The sequence below is a fragment of the Eulemur rufifrons genome, chromosome 14 (assembly GCF_041146395.1).
Source record: "Eulemur rufifrons isolate Redbay chromosome 14, OSU_ERuf_1, whole genome shotgun sequence".
NCBI lineage: Eukaryota > Metazoa > Chordata > Mammalia > Primates > Lemuridae > Eulemur > Eulemur rufifrons.
The window spans coordinates 21,863,163-21,888,436 of record NC_090996.1 but is presented as its reverse complement, the minus strand read 5'-3'; the positions used below and the strand labels follow the sequence as shown (position 1 = coordinate 21,888,436).

Here is a 25,274-nt window from a genome sequence, read left to right as displayed (position 1 = left end):
CTCCAGACTCTACCTGGCCCCAGGCCGGCACCCATGATCTCAGGTTCCAAAATGATACCCGTGAACCCAAGCTCCATGCCTGCCTTAGCACCTGACCAGCCCCCAGGCCCACCCCAGTAGATCCCAATGTCAGGTAGGTCCTGGCAGACTGAGGCTCCAGGACAGTCCCTGTGGACCCAAGACCCAGGCACACCCCTACAGATTCAGGCTCCGGGCTATGGACCTAGGCTTCAGTCACAACCCCACAGACCCAATCAACTGGTCCACCCACTGGATCTAGGTTCCAGGATGAATCCCATGGATGCAGGCACCAGGCTCATACCACTGCAGACCCAGGTGCTAGGTCAGCCTGCCTGAGGGCTCCAGCAGCAATCCCAAGGATTCTCTGCTTAAAAGACAATGGGAAAAATATCACTATCAAATCTTCCTACAGATGCCTGTTGGAAGGAAAAAACAGTTGGTTATAACAGTGAAACGGTTTACACTTGTAATAACAAGCACTACATCTATTTGTTCATTTTCGTAAGTAGCTTTATTTGGTTTTTAGAAAAATATATACAATAATCAGAACCTCAATTCTTAAATAGTTTTAAATTAAAAGTATGCAAGTGAGAGGATATTTCCACAGTCAGAACATCAATACTGCTTAATAAAATAGTAGACAGGAATTTCTACAGCAAGTCAAACACGGACAGGAATGGTAAAAATGAGCAAGAGCAGCTTGTGGCTGGCAAGTTAGCCAGCTCAGACAACACGTAGGAGAGGAAGGGGTTTGAATTTGAGAAAGGGATTAAAGATTTACATATTTACCTATCCTAAAAGCTAGAGCTTTGAGTAAAAATATTTGAATGTGGGGGGGTGGAGGCCCTCTAGGGTGTATGCTAACAAGCTAACTTTGATCAAATCAAATCTTGCCCTTTCAATTTGGATTTAGATATATTAGGATTACCTGTCAGTCACAGTTCAAATGGTAGCAGATGTAACAAAACTCAAGGGCTTGGAGCATTTGTTAATGCCATTTATTTTGGATTAGACCCCTGCTTTCTCCTGAACGTTCTTCTTAATGAATTCACAGTATCCAACAGTGTTTGCAAAAGAGATTTCAGTTTGGCAGCCCTCCGACTATATATAGTTGTGAGAAGTTGTGCAAAGAAGCAATAAGAATTGCCCTAGCTTTGTTCCAATTCTGCCCTTTCTCCCCATACTATGCTAACTCCAGGCCTACTTCTTTAGAAATACAGATCTTCCCTCCACTGGTTCTTTTCCAGGAATCACAGTCTAATCAGTGCACCAGCTAGAGGCCAGTTTGTCATGGGATTTCCTCGGGAGCTTAAACAGAACCAGATTGTAGAACCGACACCGGCAGCCACCTCTGATCCTCACTGTATGCATTTGCTAAACACCCAAAGGAGGCAGCCATCATGAGCAACATCAGGCTTTGGAGTCTATGAACACTTGTCTGAATGGGTGGGAAATAGGCAAGTTAGTAGTAGAGCTAGAGGTTCATTTAAGAATGAGAGGAGAGCGATCGGTACTTGGTTCTCTGTTCATCTATTTCTTGCTTAGTCTTCTTGATGCAACTAAAGATCTCCTTAAACAGCGCTTTGTATTCTGGAGGTGTTGTGGTGGGGGAACCGACAGGCTCTGGGGTGACAGAGGCCAGTTCCCAGCCACCAGCGATGAGCTCCAACTGGGCGTTCCCTCCAGCCAGGTCCTTGGCTGGAGCCCTGGAGGTCTGCACAGCCTTGTGTGACAGGGAGTCCTGCTCCTGCTGGCACCTCTTCAGCAGCTCCTCGTACTTCACCTTCAGGGCACTATACTGAGTGTCCACTTCGTGCAGAAGGGAGATGCCCCTCTGCTTCACAGCCTTGGCCCTCCTGATGCAGGTCTCCTCGTGGCCCTTCACGATGTCACCCCCGGCCAAGCTGCTTAGGATTGTCTCACTGCTGCTGCGCTTGAGAGGCTTTCTGTGTGCTTCCGGCACCGTCAGGAACATCTCCTCCAGCAGGCTCTGGCTGGGCTCTTTGAAAGGAACAAAGAGAGAGTCTGGCACCAGCTTTTCAACCCCATTCACAAATGGGTGTTCTGACTGCAACATCTGTCGCATCTCTGCCACCTCAGCCTCCAACTCCAGCGCCCGTGCGCGGTAGGCATCCGTGGCCCCCAGCTGCTGTTCCAGTTCACTGTTCTCTTTCAGCACCAGCCCGTACTCCTCCTCCATGGTCACCCGCTTCTGCCGCTCCAGGCTCAGCTGCGCCTGCAGCATTGTCACTGTTTTCTTCAAGTGCTCGTTCTCCTCTTCATCAGGGCTTCGCTGACTTTGCAAGGATGTGATCTTCTCCGCGAACACGTGATCATACACAAAGTGTCTACGGAAAAGAATGTTGAAATAATATATTACACAGGTCAACTGAGAATGAAATGAGGGAGACTGGCCATTTTTTTCAACTACATTTCAGAGAAGCTGTGACAGTGACTGATTTTTAGCTACTTGAGAGCAGTGGCTAAGATAAAATTGTGTGGGGCTGGTAAATAAACACATGAAAGCAAACAATTTTTGTGACTAATCTTTAACATTAAAAGTACTACAGAACATCCATTCCCAAAGACCAGCAGCATGACAGCTCCCTTACACTGCAGATCACAATCACTGCATAGCCTTAAAAAACACCGATGTCTCGGGTCCTACCCTACAGATTCCAAACCTTGCTGCTTTGCTACCTGGACTTGGGGCTATTTAAAAGCTCTCCAAGTGACTCATAATACACAGCCAAGGTCGAGGACCACTATTGTCGCAATTTTTCACCAGGTATGCACAGCAGAATCACCTGGGCAGCTTTTTACCCACATCTGGAAATTCTGATTTAAGCCCAAGGAAATATATTGGTATTTGAGTTTTGAAAAACTCCACAGGTGATCTGAGGTACAGCCAAGGTTGAGAACCACCAAACAAACCAGCTGGTTTCTCCCGTTAAGTCCTAGGCAACTTGTAATTGCATTTGTATTTTTCTTTGCTCATCTGCCTCTCCATTGGCCTGATGGCTCATGAGGGCAAGAACTAGGTCTATTTGGGCCACCATTCCTCAAGTGTGGCATAGAGCTTTCCACATAATAGGTGTTCAATAAATAATTCTTAAAGATTCAAAGCCATAACTCTAAAGTATAAAGGCATTTCTTTAGGTTAAAAAAACTTCTGCTCGCCTGGATTTCTGTTTTACTGAAATTTCTACTTTTCTCTTCACACTAATGTGAAATACAACCCCAAATCTGTAATCAGAAGTAATTCATCTTAAGCTATGATTTAACATTTAAAAAGCACTGAAATAAATGCTCTCAACTTTCAAAAAGAGTTTTCACAGAATTACTAATACCCAAGAACTCTATAATTTGTATGTTTAAGTGGTTTTGTTCAAACCACTGGCAGTTTAATAACTAAGTGGCATTTCTTAAAATGGTACTTTTAATCTACTGGAATCCAGAATGTGTCAATGACGTGCGACAGTCCCAGTCTGTAAATCCACAGAAAGGCAGGCTCTTACTGGCGGAGGTCATACAGCTCTTTAAGACATGAGAAACTGGGCGCCGATTTCTCCTGGTCACACCTCCCCTGCCGCCTTCTCCCTCGGCTGGACGACTTCAATTCCTCCACTTGGCTCTGGAGGTGGTCAATGTTGGTTTGTAGGCATTCAATTGTCTCAGTCAGGCTGCGAGGAACAGACAGAAGCCAATTGCCGCTTGTCACAATAAATTAAGGGCAAAAGCAGTGAGGAGAGATTAGGTGCAAGCCACTCAAACTGGGCTTTCTTAATTGAGAAGGACTTCCAGTTAATCTCCATTCTCAAAAAAGAATTAAGTTAAACTTTACCCCATATCGACCCAAACCCACAGCAGCCACGTTCCACTCTAGTTTACACTAAATAACTTCCCCCTGGGGCTTCCTCCATGGATTCTAGAAAATTTACCTCAGAATCTTTTGCTGTGAGGCTTTGCTGTCAGCAACTAGCTTTTGATTTGTTTCTTCCAGTTCCCTTGCTGTGACATCTAATTGCTCATAAACCTTTGCGTGCTGTTCATTCATTTGCCGCAGAAGCTCCACCTGCTTGGTCAGATACTGTAAGAGAAGATTAGGACCAGGTGACACAGATGAGACACCTGCAATGTTCCAACACCAACGAGTGTGGGGGTGGGGGCTAGTGCAGCACTTCCCTCTCTGGGCTTGCCCTCCCCCCGCAGTACATTGTCTGTCCACCAACTCAGACACTCCCTTAGCCCCATTGCAGAGTTTCACGGATGCTTTAGCACATAGGCAGGAATGATTAAGTAACTGGCCGCTGGTGAATGAACTCGATCTCCAGTCTCTCTCCCCTTCCAGAGGTTGGTGGGGTAGGATCAATAGTTCTAATGCTTCAATCACACAGTTGGGTCCTCTGGTGACCAAGTCCCCATTCTATCAGCAAACTCCAAGGCTCTATGCCAGGAACCAGAAGAAAGCATGGAACATGTGATCAAACTTTAAGCAAAAATATGTTTAACAGAAATAAAACTTAAAGAGGAAGATTTTAGATGATTTTCACTTGGAAAAAAATAAATTTTTTTCTCTGAGTGTGGCATTCTGGACAAAAAGTACTGAAAAGTACATTGATTTAACCATAAAGAGTTCTTTTAGCTTAATAACACTTCAAAGACCCCTGTTATGTTTTAATTCTATGAGAATGTTATCACCATTAACCTCCTTATTTGTGAGAAATTTATCAGATTATTCTGAGCCTTCTAAGACTACTTTGTAAATGGCCAAGGATCAAGGGGAATGATGACAATTCTTAATGCTGCAGTGCTAAGTCACCTTGATTCCCACCCCCCAGCTACCCAAGACACCAAAACACAGTGTATATTTCAAATGAAATATTCATAATATTTCCACGGACATGACCAGAAAGAGGAAAAAAGTAGTTTGAAGCATTACTGATGATCAAATTGTAATACGCTGAGCATTTGACTTTAAAAACACTCTTTTTAAGTTTCTCATACAACTATGCAAGTATTTGCAAGGCTAACAGACTTCTCTAAAAGAACGAGCTAAATGATATTCAAAGGTCTCTTATGTCAAGTGTTAAAGTATATATACCCTTTTTTCAAATCTAGTTAGTTACATAACTCAGCAGCAATGTGTTAAGCAAACATCTAACCTGTCTTTAACTTCAACTTTCATCTAAAACTCTTGGGGCCAAAAGTGTTTTGAAAAATTCTTTGAATTTTAGAAAGACAACATGGCCCTCATACCTTATACATACTTTATAACTTTATATCATCACCTATGAGGTTTAGGCAGTACCCTGTAATCAAGCACTAATATTTCTGCATCAAAAGTATGAACAAAGATTATAAAAAGCCTCACATCAGTTCAGGTCAGGATCTGCTGCCACATGAATTTGCTATAAACTTAAAGAAAAAAATCTTGGCTTATAGAGCTTTTTGAGATAGGAACTGATAATAAGAGGTTATGGATCTGTTAGTATCCACCATGTAGAACTGACTGGACTAAATTAGCAAGGACACAGCAGGGACCTGTAGAAGCCTGTATTTATTTCTCACTGCCTCAAATCCCCACCAGCTTCTCTTGGTCCCTTGGAAATCAACCACTAATTCTCATGGGCTAAGCTTTTTCACAACTATAGGAGTAGGCCTTAATCCTGTCCTCTGGCTAGCAATGCCAGAGGAGGTTCCTGTCACTGATGGGAATGTGTTCAATCTCCGAGTAATATCGGAGTGGAAAAAAGCTTCAAAATCATAGGAATGTATATATAATAGCTACAGAAACTGTGCAAGCTATTTTATAAATACAGGCTTAAGTATTCTTTGGGACTGACTCAGAACAATCTTAAAAAAGGCTAATATATAAACCAGACACTAATTCATTAATTTACAATAGGAGCTGTTCCTGCCCAGTGACTGGAATACTCACATCCTCTATATAGGACACATCTGCCCCACAAAGGGCATGTGAAAGGCCAATTCATGAATGGAGTCTTTCTGGTGGGCACAGGATCAGAGTCAAGAGTCTGATGGGAGGCAGTGGTACCGCAGCTAAGAGCATAGACTTTGGGGTCAGAATTTGGTTTGAAGTCCTGCTTTGCCATTTGTAACAGGGTGACCTTCAGTAAGTAACTTTTATTTTTCTAAGGTGAGATTTCCTTATCAACTATCTTAATAAGTCTGTAAAGATTAATATGTGCGTGGGAGAGACTGGAATATGTCACACCAAAATATGACTTTTTGGCACAAAGACAAAAGGTATCCTGCCCCACTCCCTCTCTGCCAGAGAGAACAAAGGTTAACCACTGATGACAACTTTAGGCCCTTATGGGCCAGAAGACAGCACCAGAAGAATCTACATTAATAAGCTTTGCTAATTTGCCTTTATCTGCCATTTATTTGCCTTCCCACAAGTTGACACCCCTAGACAAAGTCCTTTTCCTTTGTCTTGTCACTTCTCCAAAAATTTACCATTCTTTGTTGAAGATGCTGTATAAACTGGAATTCAAACTGCTTTGAGAATTATTCATTCCCCGAGTATCTCCCATTATATAAGAGATATAATGCATGTAAATAAACTTCTGTCTTTCTGTTGTTAATCTGTCTTTTGTTACAGGGGTCCATTCCAACTAAGAACTCATGAGGGTTGGAAGAAAATTATGTTTCCTCCCCTATATATGCAAATATAATTAATTTACATAAAGCTTAATATATGTAGAGTTCAGGGCTGGGTGTGATGGCTCATGCCTGTAATCTTAGCACTCTGGGAGGCCGAGGCAAGAAGATCACTTGAGGTCAGGAGTTCAAGACCAGCCCGAGCAAGAGCGAGACCCCATCTCTACCAAAAATAGAAAAAACTAGCCAGGGGCGGGGTGGTGCGCGCATGTAGTTCCAGCTACTCAGGAGACTGAGGCGGGAAGATCACTTGAGCCCAGGAGTCTAAGACTGTGGTGAGCTGTGACGACGCCACTGCATTCTAGCCTGGGCAACAAAGTGAGACTCTGTCTCAAAAGAAAAAAAAAAAAAAAAAAAAAAAAAAAGAATAAAGAGTTCAGCATGGTATCTGGCATACGGTAAAACTGCTCTCCATAATAGGTAGCTATTGTCATCTTTATCTATAGATTTCAAAACCTTACATGTGCTAAGATTCACCTGGAAGATTTATTATATTAAAGTGTAGGAACCTAGGTCCCTTTCACCCAATATGCTAACTCAGTGAGATTGGGGTCAGGCCAGGATTCCTCATTTTTAGCAAAAAACCCAGGTGTTACTAGTATAATACAAGTAGCCCACAGATCACACTTAGTACAGAAATGTTGATCTTGGACATGGAAAATCCTGGAAGTTCCCTCGTCTCTTTCTCTTGGGTAGAGGAGACGTAAGTATTCACTGGGATAAAAATCACTCTTAAGCTTAACGTTTACCATTTCCTTTCTTTTAGGACTCAGCTTATAGCTTAGTTGCAATTATTCACTAAGATTAGGTTATCTTTTAACTATATCACAGCAGCATTCTTCACCATATTACATTTTGATTTGTTCTTACAATCATTAATTCCCTGAAATTACAAACTAGTTGCCTTAACCTTCAGTGTTCCTTGCTAACTTCTCAGGTCCACACAAATACTAACTTTCTACAGATGGCTAATCTTTTTTTTTTTTAATTGGCCCATGCTCTTACAGACCAAACAGATGGCTCATCTTATCCACTACATTCTTAAACTATTATGAGTAATTTCAAACATATATAAATGCAGAGAAAATGACTGAACTCCCATTTACCCATCACCCAGTTTCAACAACTGTGAACATAGAGACAATTTTATTTCACCTCCACTCTTCTCATCCCCAATCATTTCAAAGCAAATCCAAGTAATCTTAATTCAAGTCTACATCTTCATGTGTTTCTAAAGGAGATAGGACTTTTCATTTTAAAATAATCACAATTCTTAAAAGGAAAAAAACCCCAATAATTCCTTAACATCTATTATGTTTCAGCATTAATATTTTCCCAATTGTCTCTTAAATGGTTCTTCCACTTTCATTTGTCAGCTACTGCTTTTTCTTATTTCACACTATAATTTTAGAGTTGTCCCACTCTAAGGTAAGCTCCTCCCTCCTATCCTATTTTTACCCTATCCCAGAGGATGCACCTCTCCTGGCTGGCTCCATCTAATCCAGCAGTTGTTTTTGGGTTTTTTTTTTTTTTTGAGACAGGGTTCTCGATCTTTGCCTGGAGTAGAGTGCAGAGGTGTGATCATGGCTCACTGCAACCTTGAACTCCTGGGCCCAAGTGATCTTCCTGTCCCAGCCTCCCAAGTGGCTGGAACCACAGGCACATGGCACCACATCCAGCTAATTTTTCTATTTTTTTTTTTTTTTGTAGAGACGGGGTCTCTCCATGCCACCCAGGCTGGTCTCAAACTCCCGGTCTCAAGTGATCCTCCTGCCTTGGCCTCCCAAAGTGCTAAGATTACAGGTGTGAGCCACTTTGCCAGGCCCATTTTTGCTAACTTCTAACTGAAATTTAGCATTTCCTTCAATTATGAATGGAGGCGTTAAATGAAATGTATAAGAGGCCATTGGTTTGGACTGAGCTCCTGTACTAGTTCCAACAAACCAAACCAAAATGGAGTCAGTCATTCATGCTAAAGTTCCATGTCACTCAACTGAAACTAAGTTGTTTATTTGATGTTTTGAGAAACTGGGATGACAAATAATAGCCAAATGCCAGTCTTAGCTGGCATGATAAGGAAGTCCCCTCTGCTTTAAATGTTATAAGGAAATTAACTTTGAAACAACCAATCTGCTTTTTGTTTTTTTCCTGCTTTCCTTAGCCCTTTTCTAAGGCCAATCTCCTCTGCTCAGCTCATTTCAATATTCATTCTGCAGAATGAGGTGTTGCCCAACTCTAGCATCAAAAATAAAAGCCAATTAAGATCTTTATTTATTTATTTATTTATTTTTTTTACAGGGAGACAGGGTCTTACTCTGTCACCCAGGCTGGAGTGGAGTGGCGTGATCTTAGCTTACTGCAGGCTTGAACTTCTGGGCTCAAGCCATTGTCCTGCCTCAGTCTCCTGAGTAGGTGGGAATACAGGCCCATGCCACCAAGCCCAGCTACCTAATTTTGTCTTTTGACAGAGGCAACAAAACACCAGTAGTATTAGCGGTATCTCTGACTTCATCAGCAATAGAAATCACACTACGAATATGAAACATGAACATATCACATTATAGTGACTGCAGAAATCTTGATCTATTGCTTACATTCATCACTATTTGAAATCATGGTAGTTTCTAGATCTTGGCATTTGATGTGTTAACATATACCTACATTATTATACCACAAATTTATTTTTTCAATATTTGGTACATATTTCAATATAACAGATTTCCATGGTAATTCAAATTCAGGCTAGAGTGCAGTGGTGCAATCATAGCTCACAGCAACCTCAAACTCCTGGGCTCAAGTGATCCTCCTGCCTCAGTCTCTGGAGTAGGTGAGACTACAGGCCTATGCCACCATGCCTAGCCCATTTTTAAATTTTTTGTAGAGACAGGGTCTCACTATGTTGCCCAGGCTGGTCTCGAACTCCTGACCTCAAATGATCCTCTCACCTCGGTCTCCCAAAGTGCTAAGATTACAGGTGTGAGCCACTGCGCCTAGCCTTCAATGTATTTTAAGGGGATCATCATAGATCTCACTGGACAAGGCACCCATGGCACAAAAAAAGGTTCAACTTCAGTCATCCTTCAGGCCTCCTTTCAAATAACCTCTCTGGAAGCCTTTCCAAAACACCTGGTCTACATCGGCACCCTTTCCAAGGTACCCTTATTGATTTCTCTCAAAATACTTAACACAGTAATAACCAACTAAATTGTTTACTTATTATTGTCGTGCCGTAAGAACAGAAGGCTCTTGTATATCTAGTCCATTCCTTACACACAGTAGGGACTAAAAAAAACAATGGCAATTTCTAGATCTCTATTCACAACAGCTTATGGTGCTCAGCATCACAACTCAGACTGTGAAATGTCAAGAGAGATTTAATTGAAAGATTTTGAGAAGGGCTTTGGTCATAGCTCTCTTGGGAAAAGAGCCTATTAGCCACTAATTCTCTCCCTGCTTCCCCATTTATAGATCACTTCTCTGTATTTATTCCCATGGCATCAATACCCCCCAGTAATCTGAAGGGGAGACATTTACAATTCCTACCAGGTACTATATGGGTCCCAAGTTGTGCTCCCTTTTAAAGATATAATGCTCAAATTAAGGTTGTGGCCAACATATAGATAGGAAACAGGTCAGTAAGTATGTACAAAGAAGCCACTTTTAAAACTACAGAAAGTTCCTCTTGTTTGATATATAAAAACCTGTGATAAAAAACACAATGAAACTATTTAAGAACTTGTATTTTGGTCTTAGAGGACCTGGCTTTAAGGACAATCTAAAAAAAGGCAGGGAGCTTATTTTCACAGGGTAGGAGTTTAATCTTATTAGACCAAAATTAATCAGAAAAGCCCTTCACTTCTCCAAGAATCAGTTATAGGGTACCTACACGGGAGTCTGTCTAAATTGGTCAGCAACTTAAAAATTATTAAATCTCTAAGCAAGTACTGATGTAAGGCCAGACAGCTAGCTCTATGTAGTCAGATACCGAGCTTCAAAGATTAGCCTCTAAAACTTTTAGTATTTATCATTTTTTTTCCTGAATCTAGAAGGAAATGGATTAGCTAATTTCCTGCCATTCATCTCAAGGTATAGATATGCTGCTGACGTTCTGGTTTTCTCTTTGATACACAGCCTCAAATCAATCTGACTGCCATACTTAACAGGGGAGAGGGAGATATTTTAAGCAAAATGGTGGGGGAAGGGAAATACAGAGTGGCAGAAATGAAGGCAAAAATGTCCACTTATAGCAAGAGTATCAAAGTTTAAATGTCTAGGGATTTACAGAGAATGTCACCTCAACTATGGAGTATAAGGTTCAGGTCATGCACAACAACTATAAATAGGCTCCTTTACAGCTGAGGTAAATCTTTGGAAAATAAACACCAGCAGGATTATATTAACACCCATTTCCAATTGTAGAACCCTAACCTGGAATGTAGGAAAAAAACAGACATAACCCAAACTAAAAACGCATAAGAGATGAAATGGAAATTTGGCTGTTAAGCAGTATTGGGATTATCCTTAAATTAAGGATTACAGCCCAAATCCTCTGAATTTAGTTATCAAAATGAACTTCCACAATAGTGAAAAAATATTCCTATTACCTTTGAAAAAAATCTTTCCCCTGATTAAAGTAATACATTTCCCCTGTAGGAAACTTAGAGGGGGAAATGAATATGACAACAAAAACCACCTATAATCTGATAATTAAAAGCTTAGATTGTTTTTACAATCTACTTTCCAGTTATTCAAGAAGATTTGTTTCTTCAGAATCAAGACTCTTTCACGACTATAGTTAACAATAATTGTATATTTCAAAATAGCCAAAAAAAAAGGATTTGGGAATGTTTCCAACATAAAGAAATGATAGATGTTTGAGGTGACAGATACCCCAATTACCCAGATTTGATCATTACACATTATATGCTTGTATCAAAATATCACATGCACTCCATAAATATGTAAACTGTATGTACCCATAAAAATTTTAAAGATTTTCATTATTAAAATTCTTAAAACGTGGGTAAACTATGCAACAATTCATACTGTCCAAAACTGATACACTTCTGTAATCTCAGCCCCTCAGAACAACCCTGTACCAAAGTAGTGCAAGCACTCTTAGCACCATTCCCTAAAGAGGAAAACAGGATTTCAGCGGTAATTCACATGGCTAAATTCTCTAGTTATTTGCAAATAAAATTGAGGGCTTAACCCTGAATCTCCTACACAGAAGCCAGAGCTCCTTCTACTTCCTTTAAAAATCTCTAGACATGGTCGGGCGCAGTGGCTCACACCTGTAATCCTAGCACTCTGGGAGGCCGAGGCGGGTGGATCCCTCAAGGTCAGGAGTTCGAGACCACCCTGAGCAAGAGCGAGACCCCATCTCTACTAAAAATAGAAAGAAATTATCTGGCCAACTAAAATATATATAGAAAAAAAAAAAATTAGCCGGGCATGGTGGCGCATGCCTGTAGTCCCAGCTACTCGGGAGGCTGAGGCAGGAGGATCGCTTGAGCCCAAGAGTTTGAGGTTGCTGTGAGCTAGGCTGACGCCACGGCACTCACTCTAGCCTGGGCAACAAAGCAAGACTCTGCCAAAAAAAAAAAAAAAAAATCTCTCTAGAGGTGGAAACTCTGTTTAGGAATTAATGGAAGAGCTTCATAAAGTGCTTATCCTCTGTGTTAAGACACCGATTTTAACAAGTATTTATTGATTACCTCCTACGCTGGAAAGACCATAAACAAACACAGGAACAGCTCTCAATGTCGCAACAGGAAATGAGGGGAAAGTAGAGTAAAACAAATCAAGAAATAAGTACAATATATCAGAGTGTATTGATAAATGCAGTAAGAACAGCAACAATGCTTTAAAATTTCCAAGGAGGTCATGAACTCTTGAAAGAAGGGACGCCTTGAAGGCTGGACCACTTGATTGGGAGGCACAGTTCCTGTGGGGGATAATGCAGGTGGTCTAAGCAGAGAAGCAGCGCGTACCACCCTCCTGCGCACCACCCTCCCGCCTGTTCACACGATTGTAGAAAAGTGTAAGTGAATCCAATTGTGTCTGATGGTGTCAGATCTCATTACTCTCCACAGCTTTTCTCCCTGTCTCCCTTCTGCCATCCAGGAGAGAAAAACTTACTCCAGACTCTTAAAAAATTAGATGTTCCAATTAGCACTGAAAAGAAGTACGGCTACAGGCCTCTCTGAAGCCAGCGGAGCCATTACTTTCAATAGCTTATTTTTTTTTTTTCTTCATTAAAAACAATGCCTACCAAAAATACTGATCAATATTATCAGGACTATTTGAAACCCTGTGTTCTTTGAAAGAACACTTGTGGTTCTATTTATAAAATACCCTTTGGTAGTGTCCCAGTTGTTTATTTCCATAATAAGTCAGAGTTAAATTTCTCTGGGTGGTGAGATAAGAGCTGATTTTTTGGTTTCCAGCTATGTATTTTTCTAAATCAAAAAAATGATCATGTATTTTCTTTTCTAACCAGGAAAACTCCCAATAAACACTCCACAAAGTTAGTTTAAAACTTTTACAAGTGATTCCATTCATGTATAGTCCAAAAACAGACTAAACTCATCTAAGGTGTTAATTGCATAGGCATGTTTACTTTATGAAAATTCACCAAACTGTACACTTAGGATTTGTGCTCTTTTCTGTGTATTTCAATAAAAAGTTTTAGGTACTCAGGAGGCTATGGCAGGAGGATCGCTTAAGCCCAGGAGTTTGAGGTTGCAGTGAGCTATGATGACGCCAATGCACTCCAGCCTGGTTGACAAAGTAAGACCTTGTCTCAAAAAAGAAAAACAACAACAAAAAAAAAGTTTTAGGTAAAGACAAAAAAACTGACACAAGGTGCAAATTAAGCAAAGAGCCTTATAAAGTTTAGGGGGCCTCCTGAGGGTTGCAATAGTAAGAGGCATGCAATGCAAGGGTCATTTTTTAGCAGGGAGTTAGGCTCTGGGCTGCCTGGTTAGAGCATCTGGCATTTTTTGTTTTAGACTACTGGAGAGAGACCTCAGGCGTCCACACTGTGATTTAAAGTATGACCAGGCACAGATGTGAATGAGCAGGCAGAAAGGCTGATCTATGGGAGTCCCCTGGCTGATAAGTGGGCTTAGCCAGTACTGCCACCTCACCTCTCCACTTCATACCACCCCGGTTTACCTTCATGAATTGATTTATAAAAAGAAGAAAGCCAACTGTAATGGCTGAAATCTAAAACAGTGACTGTCCTTAACCAAAAGACAGCTTTGGATAAAGAGTAAAACATTGAATTCTGCAATGCTCAGATCTATGACCCAGGGGACCACATGCTCTATTATAGAAACAAGATACTCATGAAAATGTTTCTGGAAGTACTCCAGAATACTTGAAATTTATTTGAATAATTTTATACGTGTATTTAATTTTATATTTATGTAATCGTTAAGGTCTGAACTGGATACTTCATTTCCATTATGCTTTGTAACATCTTATGGATGACATTAGATGGTGGAGTACTATTTGTAGATTTAGAGAATCTCAAAGACCTTTGGATTCTTTTAGAATATCAATGGATCTATCTTAATTGTCTAATCATCCTTGACACTACAGAAAAGAAAAAGGTAGAAAGACAACTTAGACCATAAAGCAATTATTTTGGGCCGGGCGCGGTGGCTCACGCCTGTAATCTTAGCACTCTGGGAGGCCGAGGTAGGTGGATTGTTTGGGCTCAGGAGTTCGAGACCAGCCTGAGCAAGAGCGAGACCCCGTCTCTACTAAAAATAGAAAGAAATTATATGGACAACTAAAAATATATATAGAAAAAACTAGCTGGGAATGGTAGCACACGCCTGTAGTCCCAGCTACTTGGGAGGCTGAGGCAGGAGGATTGCTTGAGCCCAGGAGTTTGAGGTTGCTGTGAGCTAGGCTGAGGCCACGGCACTCTAGCCTGGGCAACAGAGTGAGACTGTCTCAAAAATAAATAAATAAAGCAATTATTTTGTAATCTCCTACACTAACCAATAGGCATCATTCTCCTAATTACAAAATATTTGGACATCTTTCATCTATACCAGGAAGATATGCTAAAATAAGTATCAGTTATAGTGCTTTATAGATGTTTTCAAAAGAAACATCAATACAATGCATTAAGACTATGTTTCTACCCAAATACATGTACCTCACAGTGTATGATAGTCGAGGACTACTCTGAAATCTTCCAATCAGTTGAAAAACAAAGTCTAAGAAACAAAGCAGGAAAAAATTCCTTGACCACATATAACATTTGGCTACTTTAATAGTTTTAAAATGCTTGGTTTTTCTGCCTTTTCAGGTTTCTGGCAAACTCTACAAGTCATTAAATTCAATTTAGGGTACAGCATGTTCTATGTTCTTTTGATATAAAAATGTGCTAAAAATGGTACCTGACAACTACAATATCATTACAAGCTACAGCACCCTGGAATTATAAAAGTGTATGTCAGTCACATTACTGGCAATATACATAAACCCAGCTGAAGGAGAGTGTCTATTGTATATGCCTTTTATGGCTACTAAATAAAATTAATAGACACCGTGGTTATAAATTTGCTTTAGTTTTAGGTTAATTTGTATTCAAAAGTTAAAATTTTTATTTAAATTTTTTTTTTTTTTTTTTTTGAGACAGGGTCTCACTATGCTACCCAGGCTGGTCTTGAACTCTTTGGCTCAAGTGATCCTTCCGCCTTAGCTTCCCGAGTAGCTGGGATTACAGGCACATCCCACTGCGTCCAGCTCCTAAAAGTTGAAATTTGTGAATCTGATTGTTTCTAAGGCAAGGATTGTGTAATTATGCGTCTTTGAATTCCCAGCACCTGTTTCAGTAAATAATCAGAGCTTGGTAAGTTACTGATGATGAACTGCTTGACTGTTGTAGGGTCTTTTACATTTTTCTTAGCCTGACACAAGAGTCCTTGGTCTACTATACCAATTTGAGGAGGGAGGAGTTTCTAATTTTAAGTGCAAAGCTTTTTTGTGGGAGGAGGGTTGGGGCATGGAGAAAGGTGTTCGGATGGAACAACTGTCTGGTTAATATCCACAATTATCTTCCTTACAGTCAAAGTGGCCTATACATAACTGGGCTACTTGAATGGGACCATTTATAAGACAGCAGTACCTTCCATTTTAAAGTCTTAGTCTAGCATTTTTCATTTTAGTTTGTTAAACTAGGCAAAAAGTAATATTTTAATGAAAAATACCCACCCCAAATATAAATCAATCAAGATCATAACAGGGAGAAAGAAAGATGTATTTTATGATTAATTCTTTGAATGGTACCAAAAATTTAAACACATTATGAAATCGTGCACTATGTTTTTTAAAAAGCGAAAGATTTATACGATCTGAAGAGAAACCAGAGCATGGGTACCTTGTTTTTTAAATTTTTTACCTAAATCCAAATTTAGGATGGTGTTTGGTAGTGGGAGGGAGGGAGATGCCAGCAAACTTCAACAGTGTGGGTAGTTTTCTTTCTTAAGCTTGGTGGTGGGTACATGGGTGTTCACTTGTATTATTCTTTTATAACTTTCTATAAATTTTAAATACTTTTTTTTTTTTTTTTTTTTTAGAAAAAGACTTAAGGCCGGATGTGGTGGTTTATGCCTGTAACCCCAGCACTTTGGGAGGCCAAGGCAGAAGTATTGCTTGAGGTCAGGAGTTCAAGAAAAAAACTGAAAAACTAAATATAATATTCACAGCTTCATTTTGTTTCACATAATGGCAAATACTGGACCCATTTACTTCTAGTACACTCCACCAAGAGTGAAGAGATTAATCTCTTTCATCAGAACAGACTTATGTGTTGGGAAAGCCTAACCAAAGTAGAAATCAACCTCCTCATTTCTCTGATGGTTCTTATTCTCAAAATGTCTGTGTTAGAAATTACATGCTGCTTCTAAATGGAAGTGTTATCTTAGCAGTATATGATTAGTGTAACAGCAGCAACATGTCACATCTCAAAGTCTAACTCTCCTAAGTAAATTACCTCAATTTCCTGTAACTGCTCCTGATTGGTTGTATACATCTGCTGAAGAGATTCCTCCAACTCTGTGTTCCGATCCAGTAATGTCTTCCCAAGCTCAGCAGCAAGCTGGAGATCTAGCACAACAACAAATGAATCTTAGAATAATACAAGTGATCTCATGTCAACATTTTACATAACTCAGTCCCCCTCAAGTAAGTCCCAACACATAGTTTAAGTTAGATCCCAATGGAAGGTGGAACAGGACAGAAGGAAACCCGAGTTCTACTTGAAGTTCAGTTAAACTGGGGCCTTCAAGCAGGTACTCCTAATGAAGCTGTACTTGTAAGATATGAAAAATAGTCATCTACTTTACGGAGAAGTAGTCATTAGTTCAGGAATGATCATTCAGCATTGTTGACTTCTAAAATCATAATTATTTGCTAAGGGAATGAACATACTCATATTCTGACAGTCAATTTTTCTGGATGGACTCTTGAGCCTAAGTATAGATAAACCTTTCAACAATCTTTCAATAATCTCTGAAGTTCCCATGAATCTGGCTGCTGTGAATACAACTGTCAAAGTAAAGTTTATTGTCATATATCCTGGATTCCTAAGCGGACTAAAAATGATTAAGTCAAGAAAAGGAAAAATACATCACCCTTAAGAACACTGCCCCGGGTCTGTCTTTTTTTCTACATTTCTTCACGTCCTTCTGTAAGACGAGCAAACCAGAGAAGCAAAGGAGCAATATGGTTTCTGAGGTAATTACATGTCAGCAGCTCATATTTCCACTTAGCACAGAACCATATTTTGTTTTAAACTTCATTTTTCAACTCTCTTTCTTAGGCAGATATGCACATAAAACAGAATTTGTTTACATTATACTCAATCCCAGAAATGATAATTTAGTAACAATACAAAAAAGGACCCTAGTTGTAACATACATAATTGAAATCAGCGAGTAAATTTTCCGGAGCAGTCCTTTGGAACAGCGAGAAACGTGCTGTACTCTGTACGGGAAGGTCTAAGGTCCGGTTCTGACTGCCATTTACCAGAGCACTTTCAATATGGTGACTTTAAAAGTCCCTACACTTAGTATTCTTGTTTAGAGAGATGACTGTCCTGTCAATATAAAACTGAAAGTCAAATGAAATAAGGGAGTACTTTACAAATTAAGCTACAATACACGGGCAAAGTTTTACTAGCATTCATTGATCCACAAATGAATGTTTTTGTTGCTAGGCACTATGTTAAGCTTTGGCTATAAAATAGTGAATAACATGGATGAAGGTCCTGCTTTGCTGACACTCCCAGATTAATGGAGGAAGCCAGACAGCAAATGAGTAAACTTAGAAACTGTGATAAACACCATTCATACATGCATGCATTCAATATCAGACACCATTCTAGGTACTGGGATGGTGCCTAGGAACCATAAGGGACTTGGATAAGAAAAATTCCTGCCTTCATGGAGCTTATATTCTATTGGGAGAAAGAGCATGAGAAAACACTATACAATAGAGCTAGACCCCATCTCTACATTTAAAAAAAAAAAAAAAAAAGCAATAAATGCTGAAGAGAAAAAAATCAAGCAAGGGAGAGGTATAAGAGGAGTATGGATGTGGGAGGTTGAAATTTAAGAACATGTGACAAGGGCAACATTAGAATCAAGATGTGAAGGAACTGAGTAAGTGACCCATGTAGATCTATCTAAGGAAATAGCATTCCAGACAGAAACAAAGCAAGTGCAAAGACCCTGGGAGGAAGCATGACTGGAGAAGTATGTGTATGGGTATGGTGGTGGTGGAGGGGGACAGGAGTCAAATCAGAGGGACACCAAGGTTGGCCAACATAGGCAGGGCCTAACTAAGGAGGTCAAGAGTTTGCTTTTACTCTGAATGAGATGGAACCCAGTGGCGGTGTGACAGGATCGCTATGCTACTACATAAAACGACTGAAGGGAACAAAGGTGGAAGCAGAATGACGGAAGGATACTGCAATCATCTGGGTGACAGATGGTGGTGCCCTGGATTAGGGTGGCAGAGATAGAGATGGGGAGAAGGAGAATTCTGACATCTTTTTAAAGTAAAACTAAAAGGATTTGTTGATCAATTCAATACAAAGTGTAAGAGAGAAAAGGGGAAAAAAACCTTGGATTTGGTGATAATGAACAAAGGGCCCAATTTAGGAAGGAAGGTAGGAAGATCTAAGGTGACATTTTAGTTAGAGCTTGAAGGATAAGGAACTTACCATGTAAGGGCCAGGAAAGAACCTGGGATATTCTCTACAACCTTACAAGCAGCCAGTATGGCAGAAGCATGAGGGGCAAGTGAGACGACATGAAGTGGGAGAAGCAAGCAGGGATCAGACCATACAAGATTTTCTAGGCTACAGCAGAGAAATCCAGAATTTTACTCAAGGTACAATGGAAAGTAATTTCAGTTAATGTCATAAAAACATTTATTATAAAAACAGGGAACCTCACCTACATATGATTTTTAAACTTAATTTTTAGAGACTGACAAGTTTTAATGTCTGTCCATTACTACTGACAGTAAAATTTAACCTAGAGTAAGTGACAACAACTTTTTACCTGGTAATGTCCATTCAAGTGTGTAATTAGTATTCTACTAGATTAGTATTAATAGAAACAAAGCAGCAGAACCTACCACACACCACTCCAGATCACTTTAAAACACTTAACATCCATTTTAAATAAAAAAGTATATTGTTGGTAGATAGGTGCTAAAATACATTCTCTACTGATTTTTTTTTTCCTCGTCTCCTATGGTCTTGTCTGATGTGATTTTTATATTAACAATGCCCATTACTATCATAACATTAAGTCTTTAGTTAACAAGTCTATGAAAGAACATCTTGTATTCACAAAACACAGAAGCTTTACAAACCAGCTCAAAGCATTTGCGAGACATTAGCCTTTAAATCTTTACAAGGTATTTAATCCAGTTTTGCAGATGAGGACAACCTGAAGCACAAAGCTGTTCAATGACCTGATCAAATCTACGTGGTGAGTCACGGACAAGGCAGAAACTACTAGGTCTACAGGTTCTAACTCTTACTCTCATCACGAGTCTTTATTATCCTCATCTGCACAGTTTTAAGGCTACTGAAAGGGGTGTCCACGTATTTCTTTAACGCAGAGAATATAAATTTCCCCGTAGTTGAGGTTACTTCATCTTTTCTACTTGTTTTCCTAGATGGTGATGAGAAACTAGTGTTCAACTATTTGGGTTTTTACTGCCAGCTCTGCCAGTGGAAGCACATACAACCCCAGGCAAGTTAATATCTTGTTTTCATCAAATGAAAAAGGAACTATGTATGGCTGAAGATGTTCCAGAAAAAATGATTTTGTACTCACAGGGTATGTAATGTGTATACATAGACCCATTTAGAAGCCAACACACTGTATTAAAGACAAGGCATAAAAATATTACCTAGTTATTACTTAAGTCTCTCCTTAAGTTGTAAAGTGGTAATTCCTCACTGGGAAGGATCAGACTCACCAATGTTCTTAACTAGCAATCAAAACCTGAGCCGAAACCTCTCTGAGAATCAAGAGTGACTTGAGACCATCATCAACCACTTTCACTCAGTAATGAACCTACCTATGCTACTTAACAGCAGCCAGGAACATCTCTCCTGCTCCTGCTGCTACAGAAAGAGATGCCAAGTATAGCACTCTTTAGTAAATAGCAACCAAAAAAGAATTTGAGACTTGTCCTTATCTCAATCCTTATTTCCAATTAAACAAAGCCCCAACCTGGCTCAGTAACCTGAAGTCTCAGTCTCCTAAATATTTCATGGAATGTTTAGGATAGAATTTTAGCAAGTCAAGTCTGAACTTCACAGAAGCTTTCTGTGAAGTCACACTGTAAAATAGGATATTACTTCATCTGTTAAAGACACCGGACTTTTTTTGGTCTCAAAAAAAAGTTTGTTTCCTGTTGTGTAGCATCTGGCTTCCATAACCAAAAGAGCCAAACACTGGCAGTAAGCCCAAGAAGGTTTTCTAAATAATTAGTGGAGGGAATAGGAGAATATTAAATGTCCCTTATTTTTTATTAAGGTACAAAAGAAAAGGAAACTATAGTTTTGAAGCCTTGCACACCTGTTCACCTCCATAAGGATTACAATAAAGATTTTCATTAAGAGGTTGTCTTTTCTAAATCCTATTGAACTGCCCTGGCTTAGACAGGCACTAAAAATACCATAGATTTCCTGCAGGCTTGAAAATGCAACATATCAATATATTCATACGTTTAATATTCTTTCACCAATGAGTCTTTGTAGGTAATAATATTCTATCTTTAATGGTATAAACTGTTAGCTTTAAACAGATATTCACTCAGCCCTATGCCTCAGACAAAAAATCAGCACTAGCAGCTGAGTGATTTTTTTTTAAAAGGACTTTCCTTTCAGAATTTTGAAACCTTTAAATCCCACTGCTATATTTTTCCTATTTTACTTCAGTTTCTTAAAAAAAAAAAAAAAAATCCGAGGACATCACATTCCCATGTTAGCTGTAGTCTAGCAGTCATTCAATAACATTAAGGCTGAAAGCTTTTCCTATTACAAAGTCAAATGCGTCATTTGGTGACGCCTGTTTAACTCCTGTTGCCAACGTTACTATAATTGGGAAAGCAAAAGTACTGAATATAAACATCAAGAAAAACGATGGCATCAGTTTTAGTAACCTTCTAAACAGTGATTCAGCACATAAGTTGCACACAAGGAAGATGTACTCATCTTGAAAAGAAATTTTGGGACTCCTTTAAACTTAAGAGTTCTTTGCTGATCCATATAGCAGAAACCTGAATCCTTATTCTAAGTTTGTACAGCTCACCAAATGACAATTATAATAGCAGCTGGCCTAAAAGAAAATCCAGTCTCTGAAGTCTTTCCACCTTGTTCCCAGGGGCACATTTCAAAGCAAACTCCATCATTACCTGAACTGAAGGCTCCTGCTGTCCCAGAAAAGATCTTACCCACAGAGATTATTGTCACTTTTCCTACTGTGCCAACTCAGCCCTCTGACAAAAGACAGTCTCTTCATCAAAGTGTTTTGAAAAAGCAAAGGGTTTTCTCCTCCTGCCTACACACAGCTTTGCATGTTTCTAACAAGGTATGAATAGTAGACCAGAGTCTACTGAGGTTAGAGTTTTCCAGCAATTTGAATTTTAAAAGGAATGCCATAGCTCACCTTGATACAAAGATTCAATCTATTTAAACAATGGCTTCTATTGCTAAAGGAAAAAATTTTGTAGTTGTAAGACTTTGAGAACAAGATCTTCAAAAGTTGTGGACGGGCGCGGTGGCTCACGCCTGTAATCCTAGCACTCTGGGAGGCCGAGGTGGGTGGATCGTTTGAGCTCAGGAGTTCGAGACCAGCCTGAGCAAGAGCGAGACCCCATCTCTACTAAAAAAATAGAAAGAAATTATATGGACAGCTAAAAATATATATAGAAAAAATTAGCCGGGCATGATGGTGCATGCCTGTAGTCCCAACTACTTGGGAGGCTGAGACAGGAGGATCCCTTGAGCTCAGGAGTTTGAGGTTGCTGTGAGCTAGGCTGACGCCACGGCACTCACTCTAGCCCGGGCAACAGAGTTGAGACTCTGTCTCAAAAAAAAAAAAAAAAAGTTGTTTTAAGCAGCTCTCCCCAAATAAGCCTTGCTCAGTAAGTTAATAGTGAGGATGTTTAAAAATGAACAGATGTTTGCACATGATAAAATCCCACTAGACCTGCTTAAGCAATCTGTTTAACAGGACAGACCTGCTCCCAGACTTTTTCAGCAGCAAACATCTGAGGGCCTACAGTGTGCCAGGCACTGTAGTAGGCACATAGTAGGAGGCAGCGTCTCCAGGCTTCTCTAGTGAACACATTTCCTGGAACATCAACTCCATGAGAGGAGGAACCCTGCCTATACTATCGCATGGGTAGGCACTGCGGGCTCAGTGCCTAGATGAATACATGGCATAGAGCACATAAAAAATTCTTGAGAAATGAACAAGTTTTAAAATCTGTTAGACATTTAGGAGTTCTTTAACATAATTTAGCAAAATTGGGGGAAGATATCCTTTTATTCACCATGGCAGCCTTCATTCTTTTATACGCCATAGTCACAAGTTATAATTGTTGTAACGTCACATACTTTATTCCTACCTGACATATTCGATTATGACAAAGGGTTATGTCAAAGTCCACTGTGATACTAGAGGCAAAAATCCTTTGAAAAGCACAAATTCCAAATGCAAATTGGCAGTAAAGAGGTTCAGACCTGTGTTTTTTAGTTTGTTAAACCTGAAGACAACTTCATTTTGATCAGAGGTTAAAGAGAATTCCCTGTGTAACCGGGACACCTTGCATTTGCTTTTCAGTGATTGAAATGTTACAACTGGTTGTTCCTTAACAACCTCCCACAGCGGAAGAGTGCAGTGTGGACTAAGGCACCTGATGGAAGAGCCATGAAAACCATAATCCTGTGTGAGTGCTTCAGTTCAGTTCAACAAATATTAAAATCAAGTCTCTAGTATGTGCCAAGTATTATGCTAGATGCTGGAGAGCCTGCTCTCTATGTCCTTAAAGATTTATACCTCTTAAATACAGGAAAGAAAAATACTTAGTTTTGATTATACAAACTTCTTAAATTAGAGGGAAATGTTGCAACTGCCACAGTGGTTGCCTCATAAATCCTGGAGAAAGTATCAAACTAGGCCATCAATCCTTATGGGGAAATCCAAAAACAGGTCTTTTAAAACGTGTGACAAATTTGTCTTTTGGACATAGAGAACATGGTGGCAAACACCGCACTCCAAATGACTAATGCTTGCGCTATATAAGCATTAATGGCGAACTACTTTGGTTTAAGTGATTGCATATTAAGAAATCACCTTCTCCCCAAACAGGTGCTTTATTTTAATTTTCCTTTTTTGAGTCTACATTCTTTTTCCCCTCCAAGCTCAATGTTCAGCATGAACAAGAATCATGATCATTTAATATTTAACTAAAAGAGATGTTAATTTTCACTGCAAGTTTAGAACCAAAATAACTGATTTACACAAAATTGCAGAAACTGAAGATGCCTGGAAAAACTCCTGAGCATTATTCAGTATTCAGTGCAGTGGTTAAGAATGTCGGCTGTGGAGTCTGAAGCGGAACCCCAGCTCACCCAACACTATCCACTTCCACCTCTATAGCTATTGGGAGGATTAAATGTGCAGCTGTGTTAAGGGCCTATCAGAGTCTGGCACATAAAAAGTGTTCCCCAATTGCAAGCACCTGCTATTAATATGCAAAAAAGGGGGCCACTGGCTCCAAATCGAGGGCTGCACTAAGATTATTCTCTGGAGACACCATCAGCAAGAAATCCAAGACAGACCTCAAACTGAAGTGTCAGAGGTACAAGTGCCCTCACATCACTTCATTTGGCACCCAGTGGACGCACGCCCAACTGAAAAAGCTGTAAACTGGGATAAGGAGATAGGGCTTGAGCAGTGACCACGACTCCTCATTCTGTGTGGGTTCGATAACACTTGCTCCCGACCTACCTTCAGGCAAGCCACTTTACCATTTTAGCCTCTGCTTTCCTCGTCTGGAAAATGGGATAACAAGTTATTCTCTCGTATAGAGCTATGGTGCGGATCAAACGGGGTATGCAAAGAGCTTGGCACAGCTCCTGCCACACAGCAAAGCCACTACCACCTGCAGCAGCTCACCCTCGGAGCTGGCCATTAAAGGCGCTGTTATGACTCGCGGATGGAGAGACAGCGGGTCTGCAGCCTGCTAAGCTAAGGGGCGGCTTCCTCGGCTCTGCCACTTACAGCGGGGTACGCTGGTTCACCCCTCTCCTCCTCGGAGGAATGCGGTGAGGATTAAATCAGCTAATCCACGGAAAGCGCTTAAAACGGTGCCTGGCGCGCAGTTAGCACTCAGCGCGCATTAGTGGTTATTCCAAGTGCTGCGCATTAGCAGGGCCGCGGGCCCCGCGCGCCGGCTTTCCGCGGGCGGGATGGGCGGGCAGGCCGGCCCCGCCGCAGGTGAGCCCGAGACCTTCCTCGCACCTGCTTGGGCAGCCCGCAAGCAAAAGCAACTTTTTTCACAGTTTCGCACCAGGGGCTTCCCCGGCCAGGCCGCCCGCTCCCGGGGCGACCTCGCCCTCACCTTGCTGGAGGTCCTGGTGGTCGTACCACGGCTCGTCCTCCTTCATCTCAAACTCCTCCACCAGGTTTTCCGCCAGCATCTCGGCCGGGTCCTCCGGGGATAGCGGCTCCCGCCACCGCCGTCCCGCCTCAGCCGCTGCTCCGGGCGCTTCCCCGGTCCCTCCGCCCTCAGCCAGAGCCGCCCTCAGGCGGGACGCGCCGCCGCCCAGGCTCCGCCGCGTCGCCTCACCACAGCGGCCCTCAGCGCACGCCGCCGACTGGCTTCCCGACGCGCCCTGCGCAGCCCAACAGCCCCAACGGCCGGCACCCCAGCGCTAGCGTCCCGGCAGGCGCCCGGAGCCTGCTCCCCACGCCGCAGCCGGGCCCAACGTGGCACTTTGGCAG

General features: G+C 40.9%; 1 protein-coding gene across 4 annotated transcripts; it reads right to left on the bottom strand.

Moving 5' to 3' along the window:
* Positions 1–513: 513 nt before the first annotated feature.
* On the bottom strand, positions 514–25,274 carry CDR2 (cerebellar degeneration related protein 2). Of its 4 annotated transcripts, none has more exons than XM_069485988.1 (5): positions 24,892–25,274; positions 16,727–16,839; positions 3,963–4,111; positions 3,540–3,704; positions 514–2,369 (listed from the first exon to the last, which is right to left on the bottom strand). In XM_069485988.1, the coding sequence occupies exons 1-5, from the start codon at positions 24,968–24,970 to the stop codon at positions 1,508–1,510; spliced, it is 1,368 nt and encodes a 455-aa protein (XP_069342089.1). In that variant the 5' UTR covers positions 24,971–25,274; the 3' UTR covers positions 514–1,507. The 4 variants fall into 4 exon arrangements, with proteins under 4 accessions (XP_069342089.1, XP_069342090.1, XP_069342091.1 ...); XM_069485989.1 differs by lacking the exon at positions 24,892–25,274 and adding an exon at positions 22,819–22,877 and having other exon boundaries at positions 555–2,369; XM_069485990.1 differs by lacking the exon at positions 24,892–25,274 and having other exon boundaries at positions 555–2,369; positions 3,963–4,468; positions 16,727–16,791.

Coding starts and splice junctions, on each gene's coding strand:
- CDR2 (XM_069485988.1), bottom strand. CDS start 24,970: ATGCTGGCGGAAAACCTGGTGGAGGAGTTTGAGATGAAGGAGGACGAG. Junction 16,840..24,891: donor CCACCAGGACCTCCAGCAAG/GTGAGGGCGAGG, acceptor TTGTTGTGCTAG/ATCTCCAGCTTGCTGCTGAG. Junction 4,112..16,726: donor AGCAGTTACAGGAAATTGAG/GTAATTTACTTA, acceptor CTTCTCTTACAG/TATCTGACCAAGCAGGTGGA.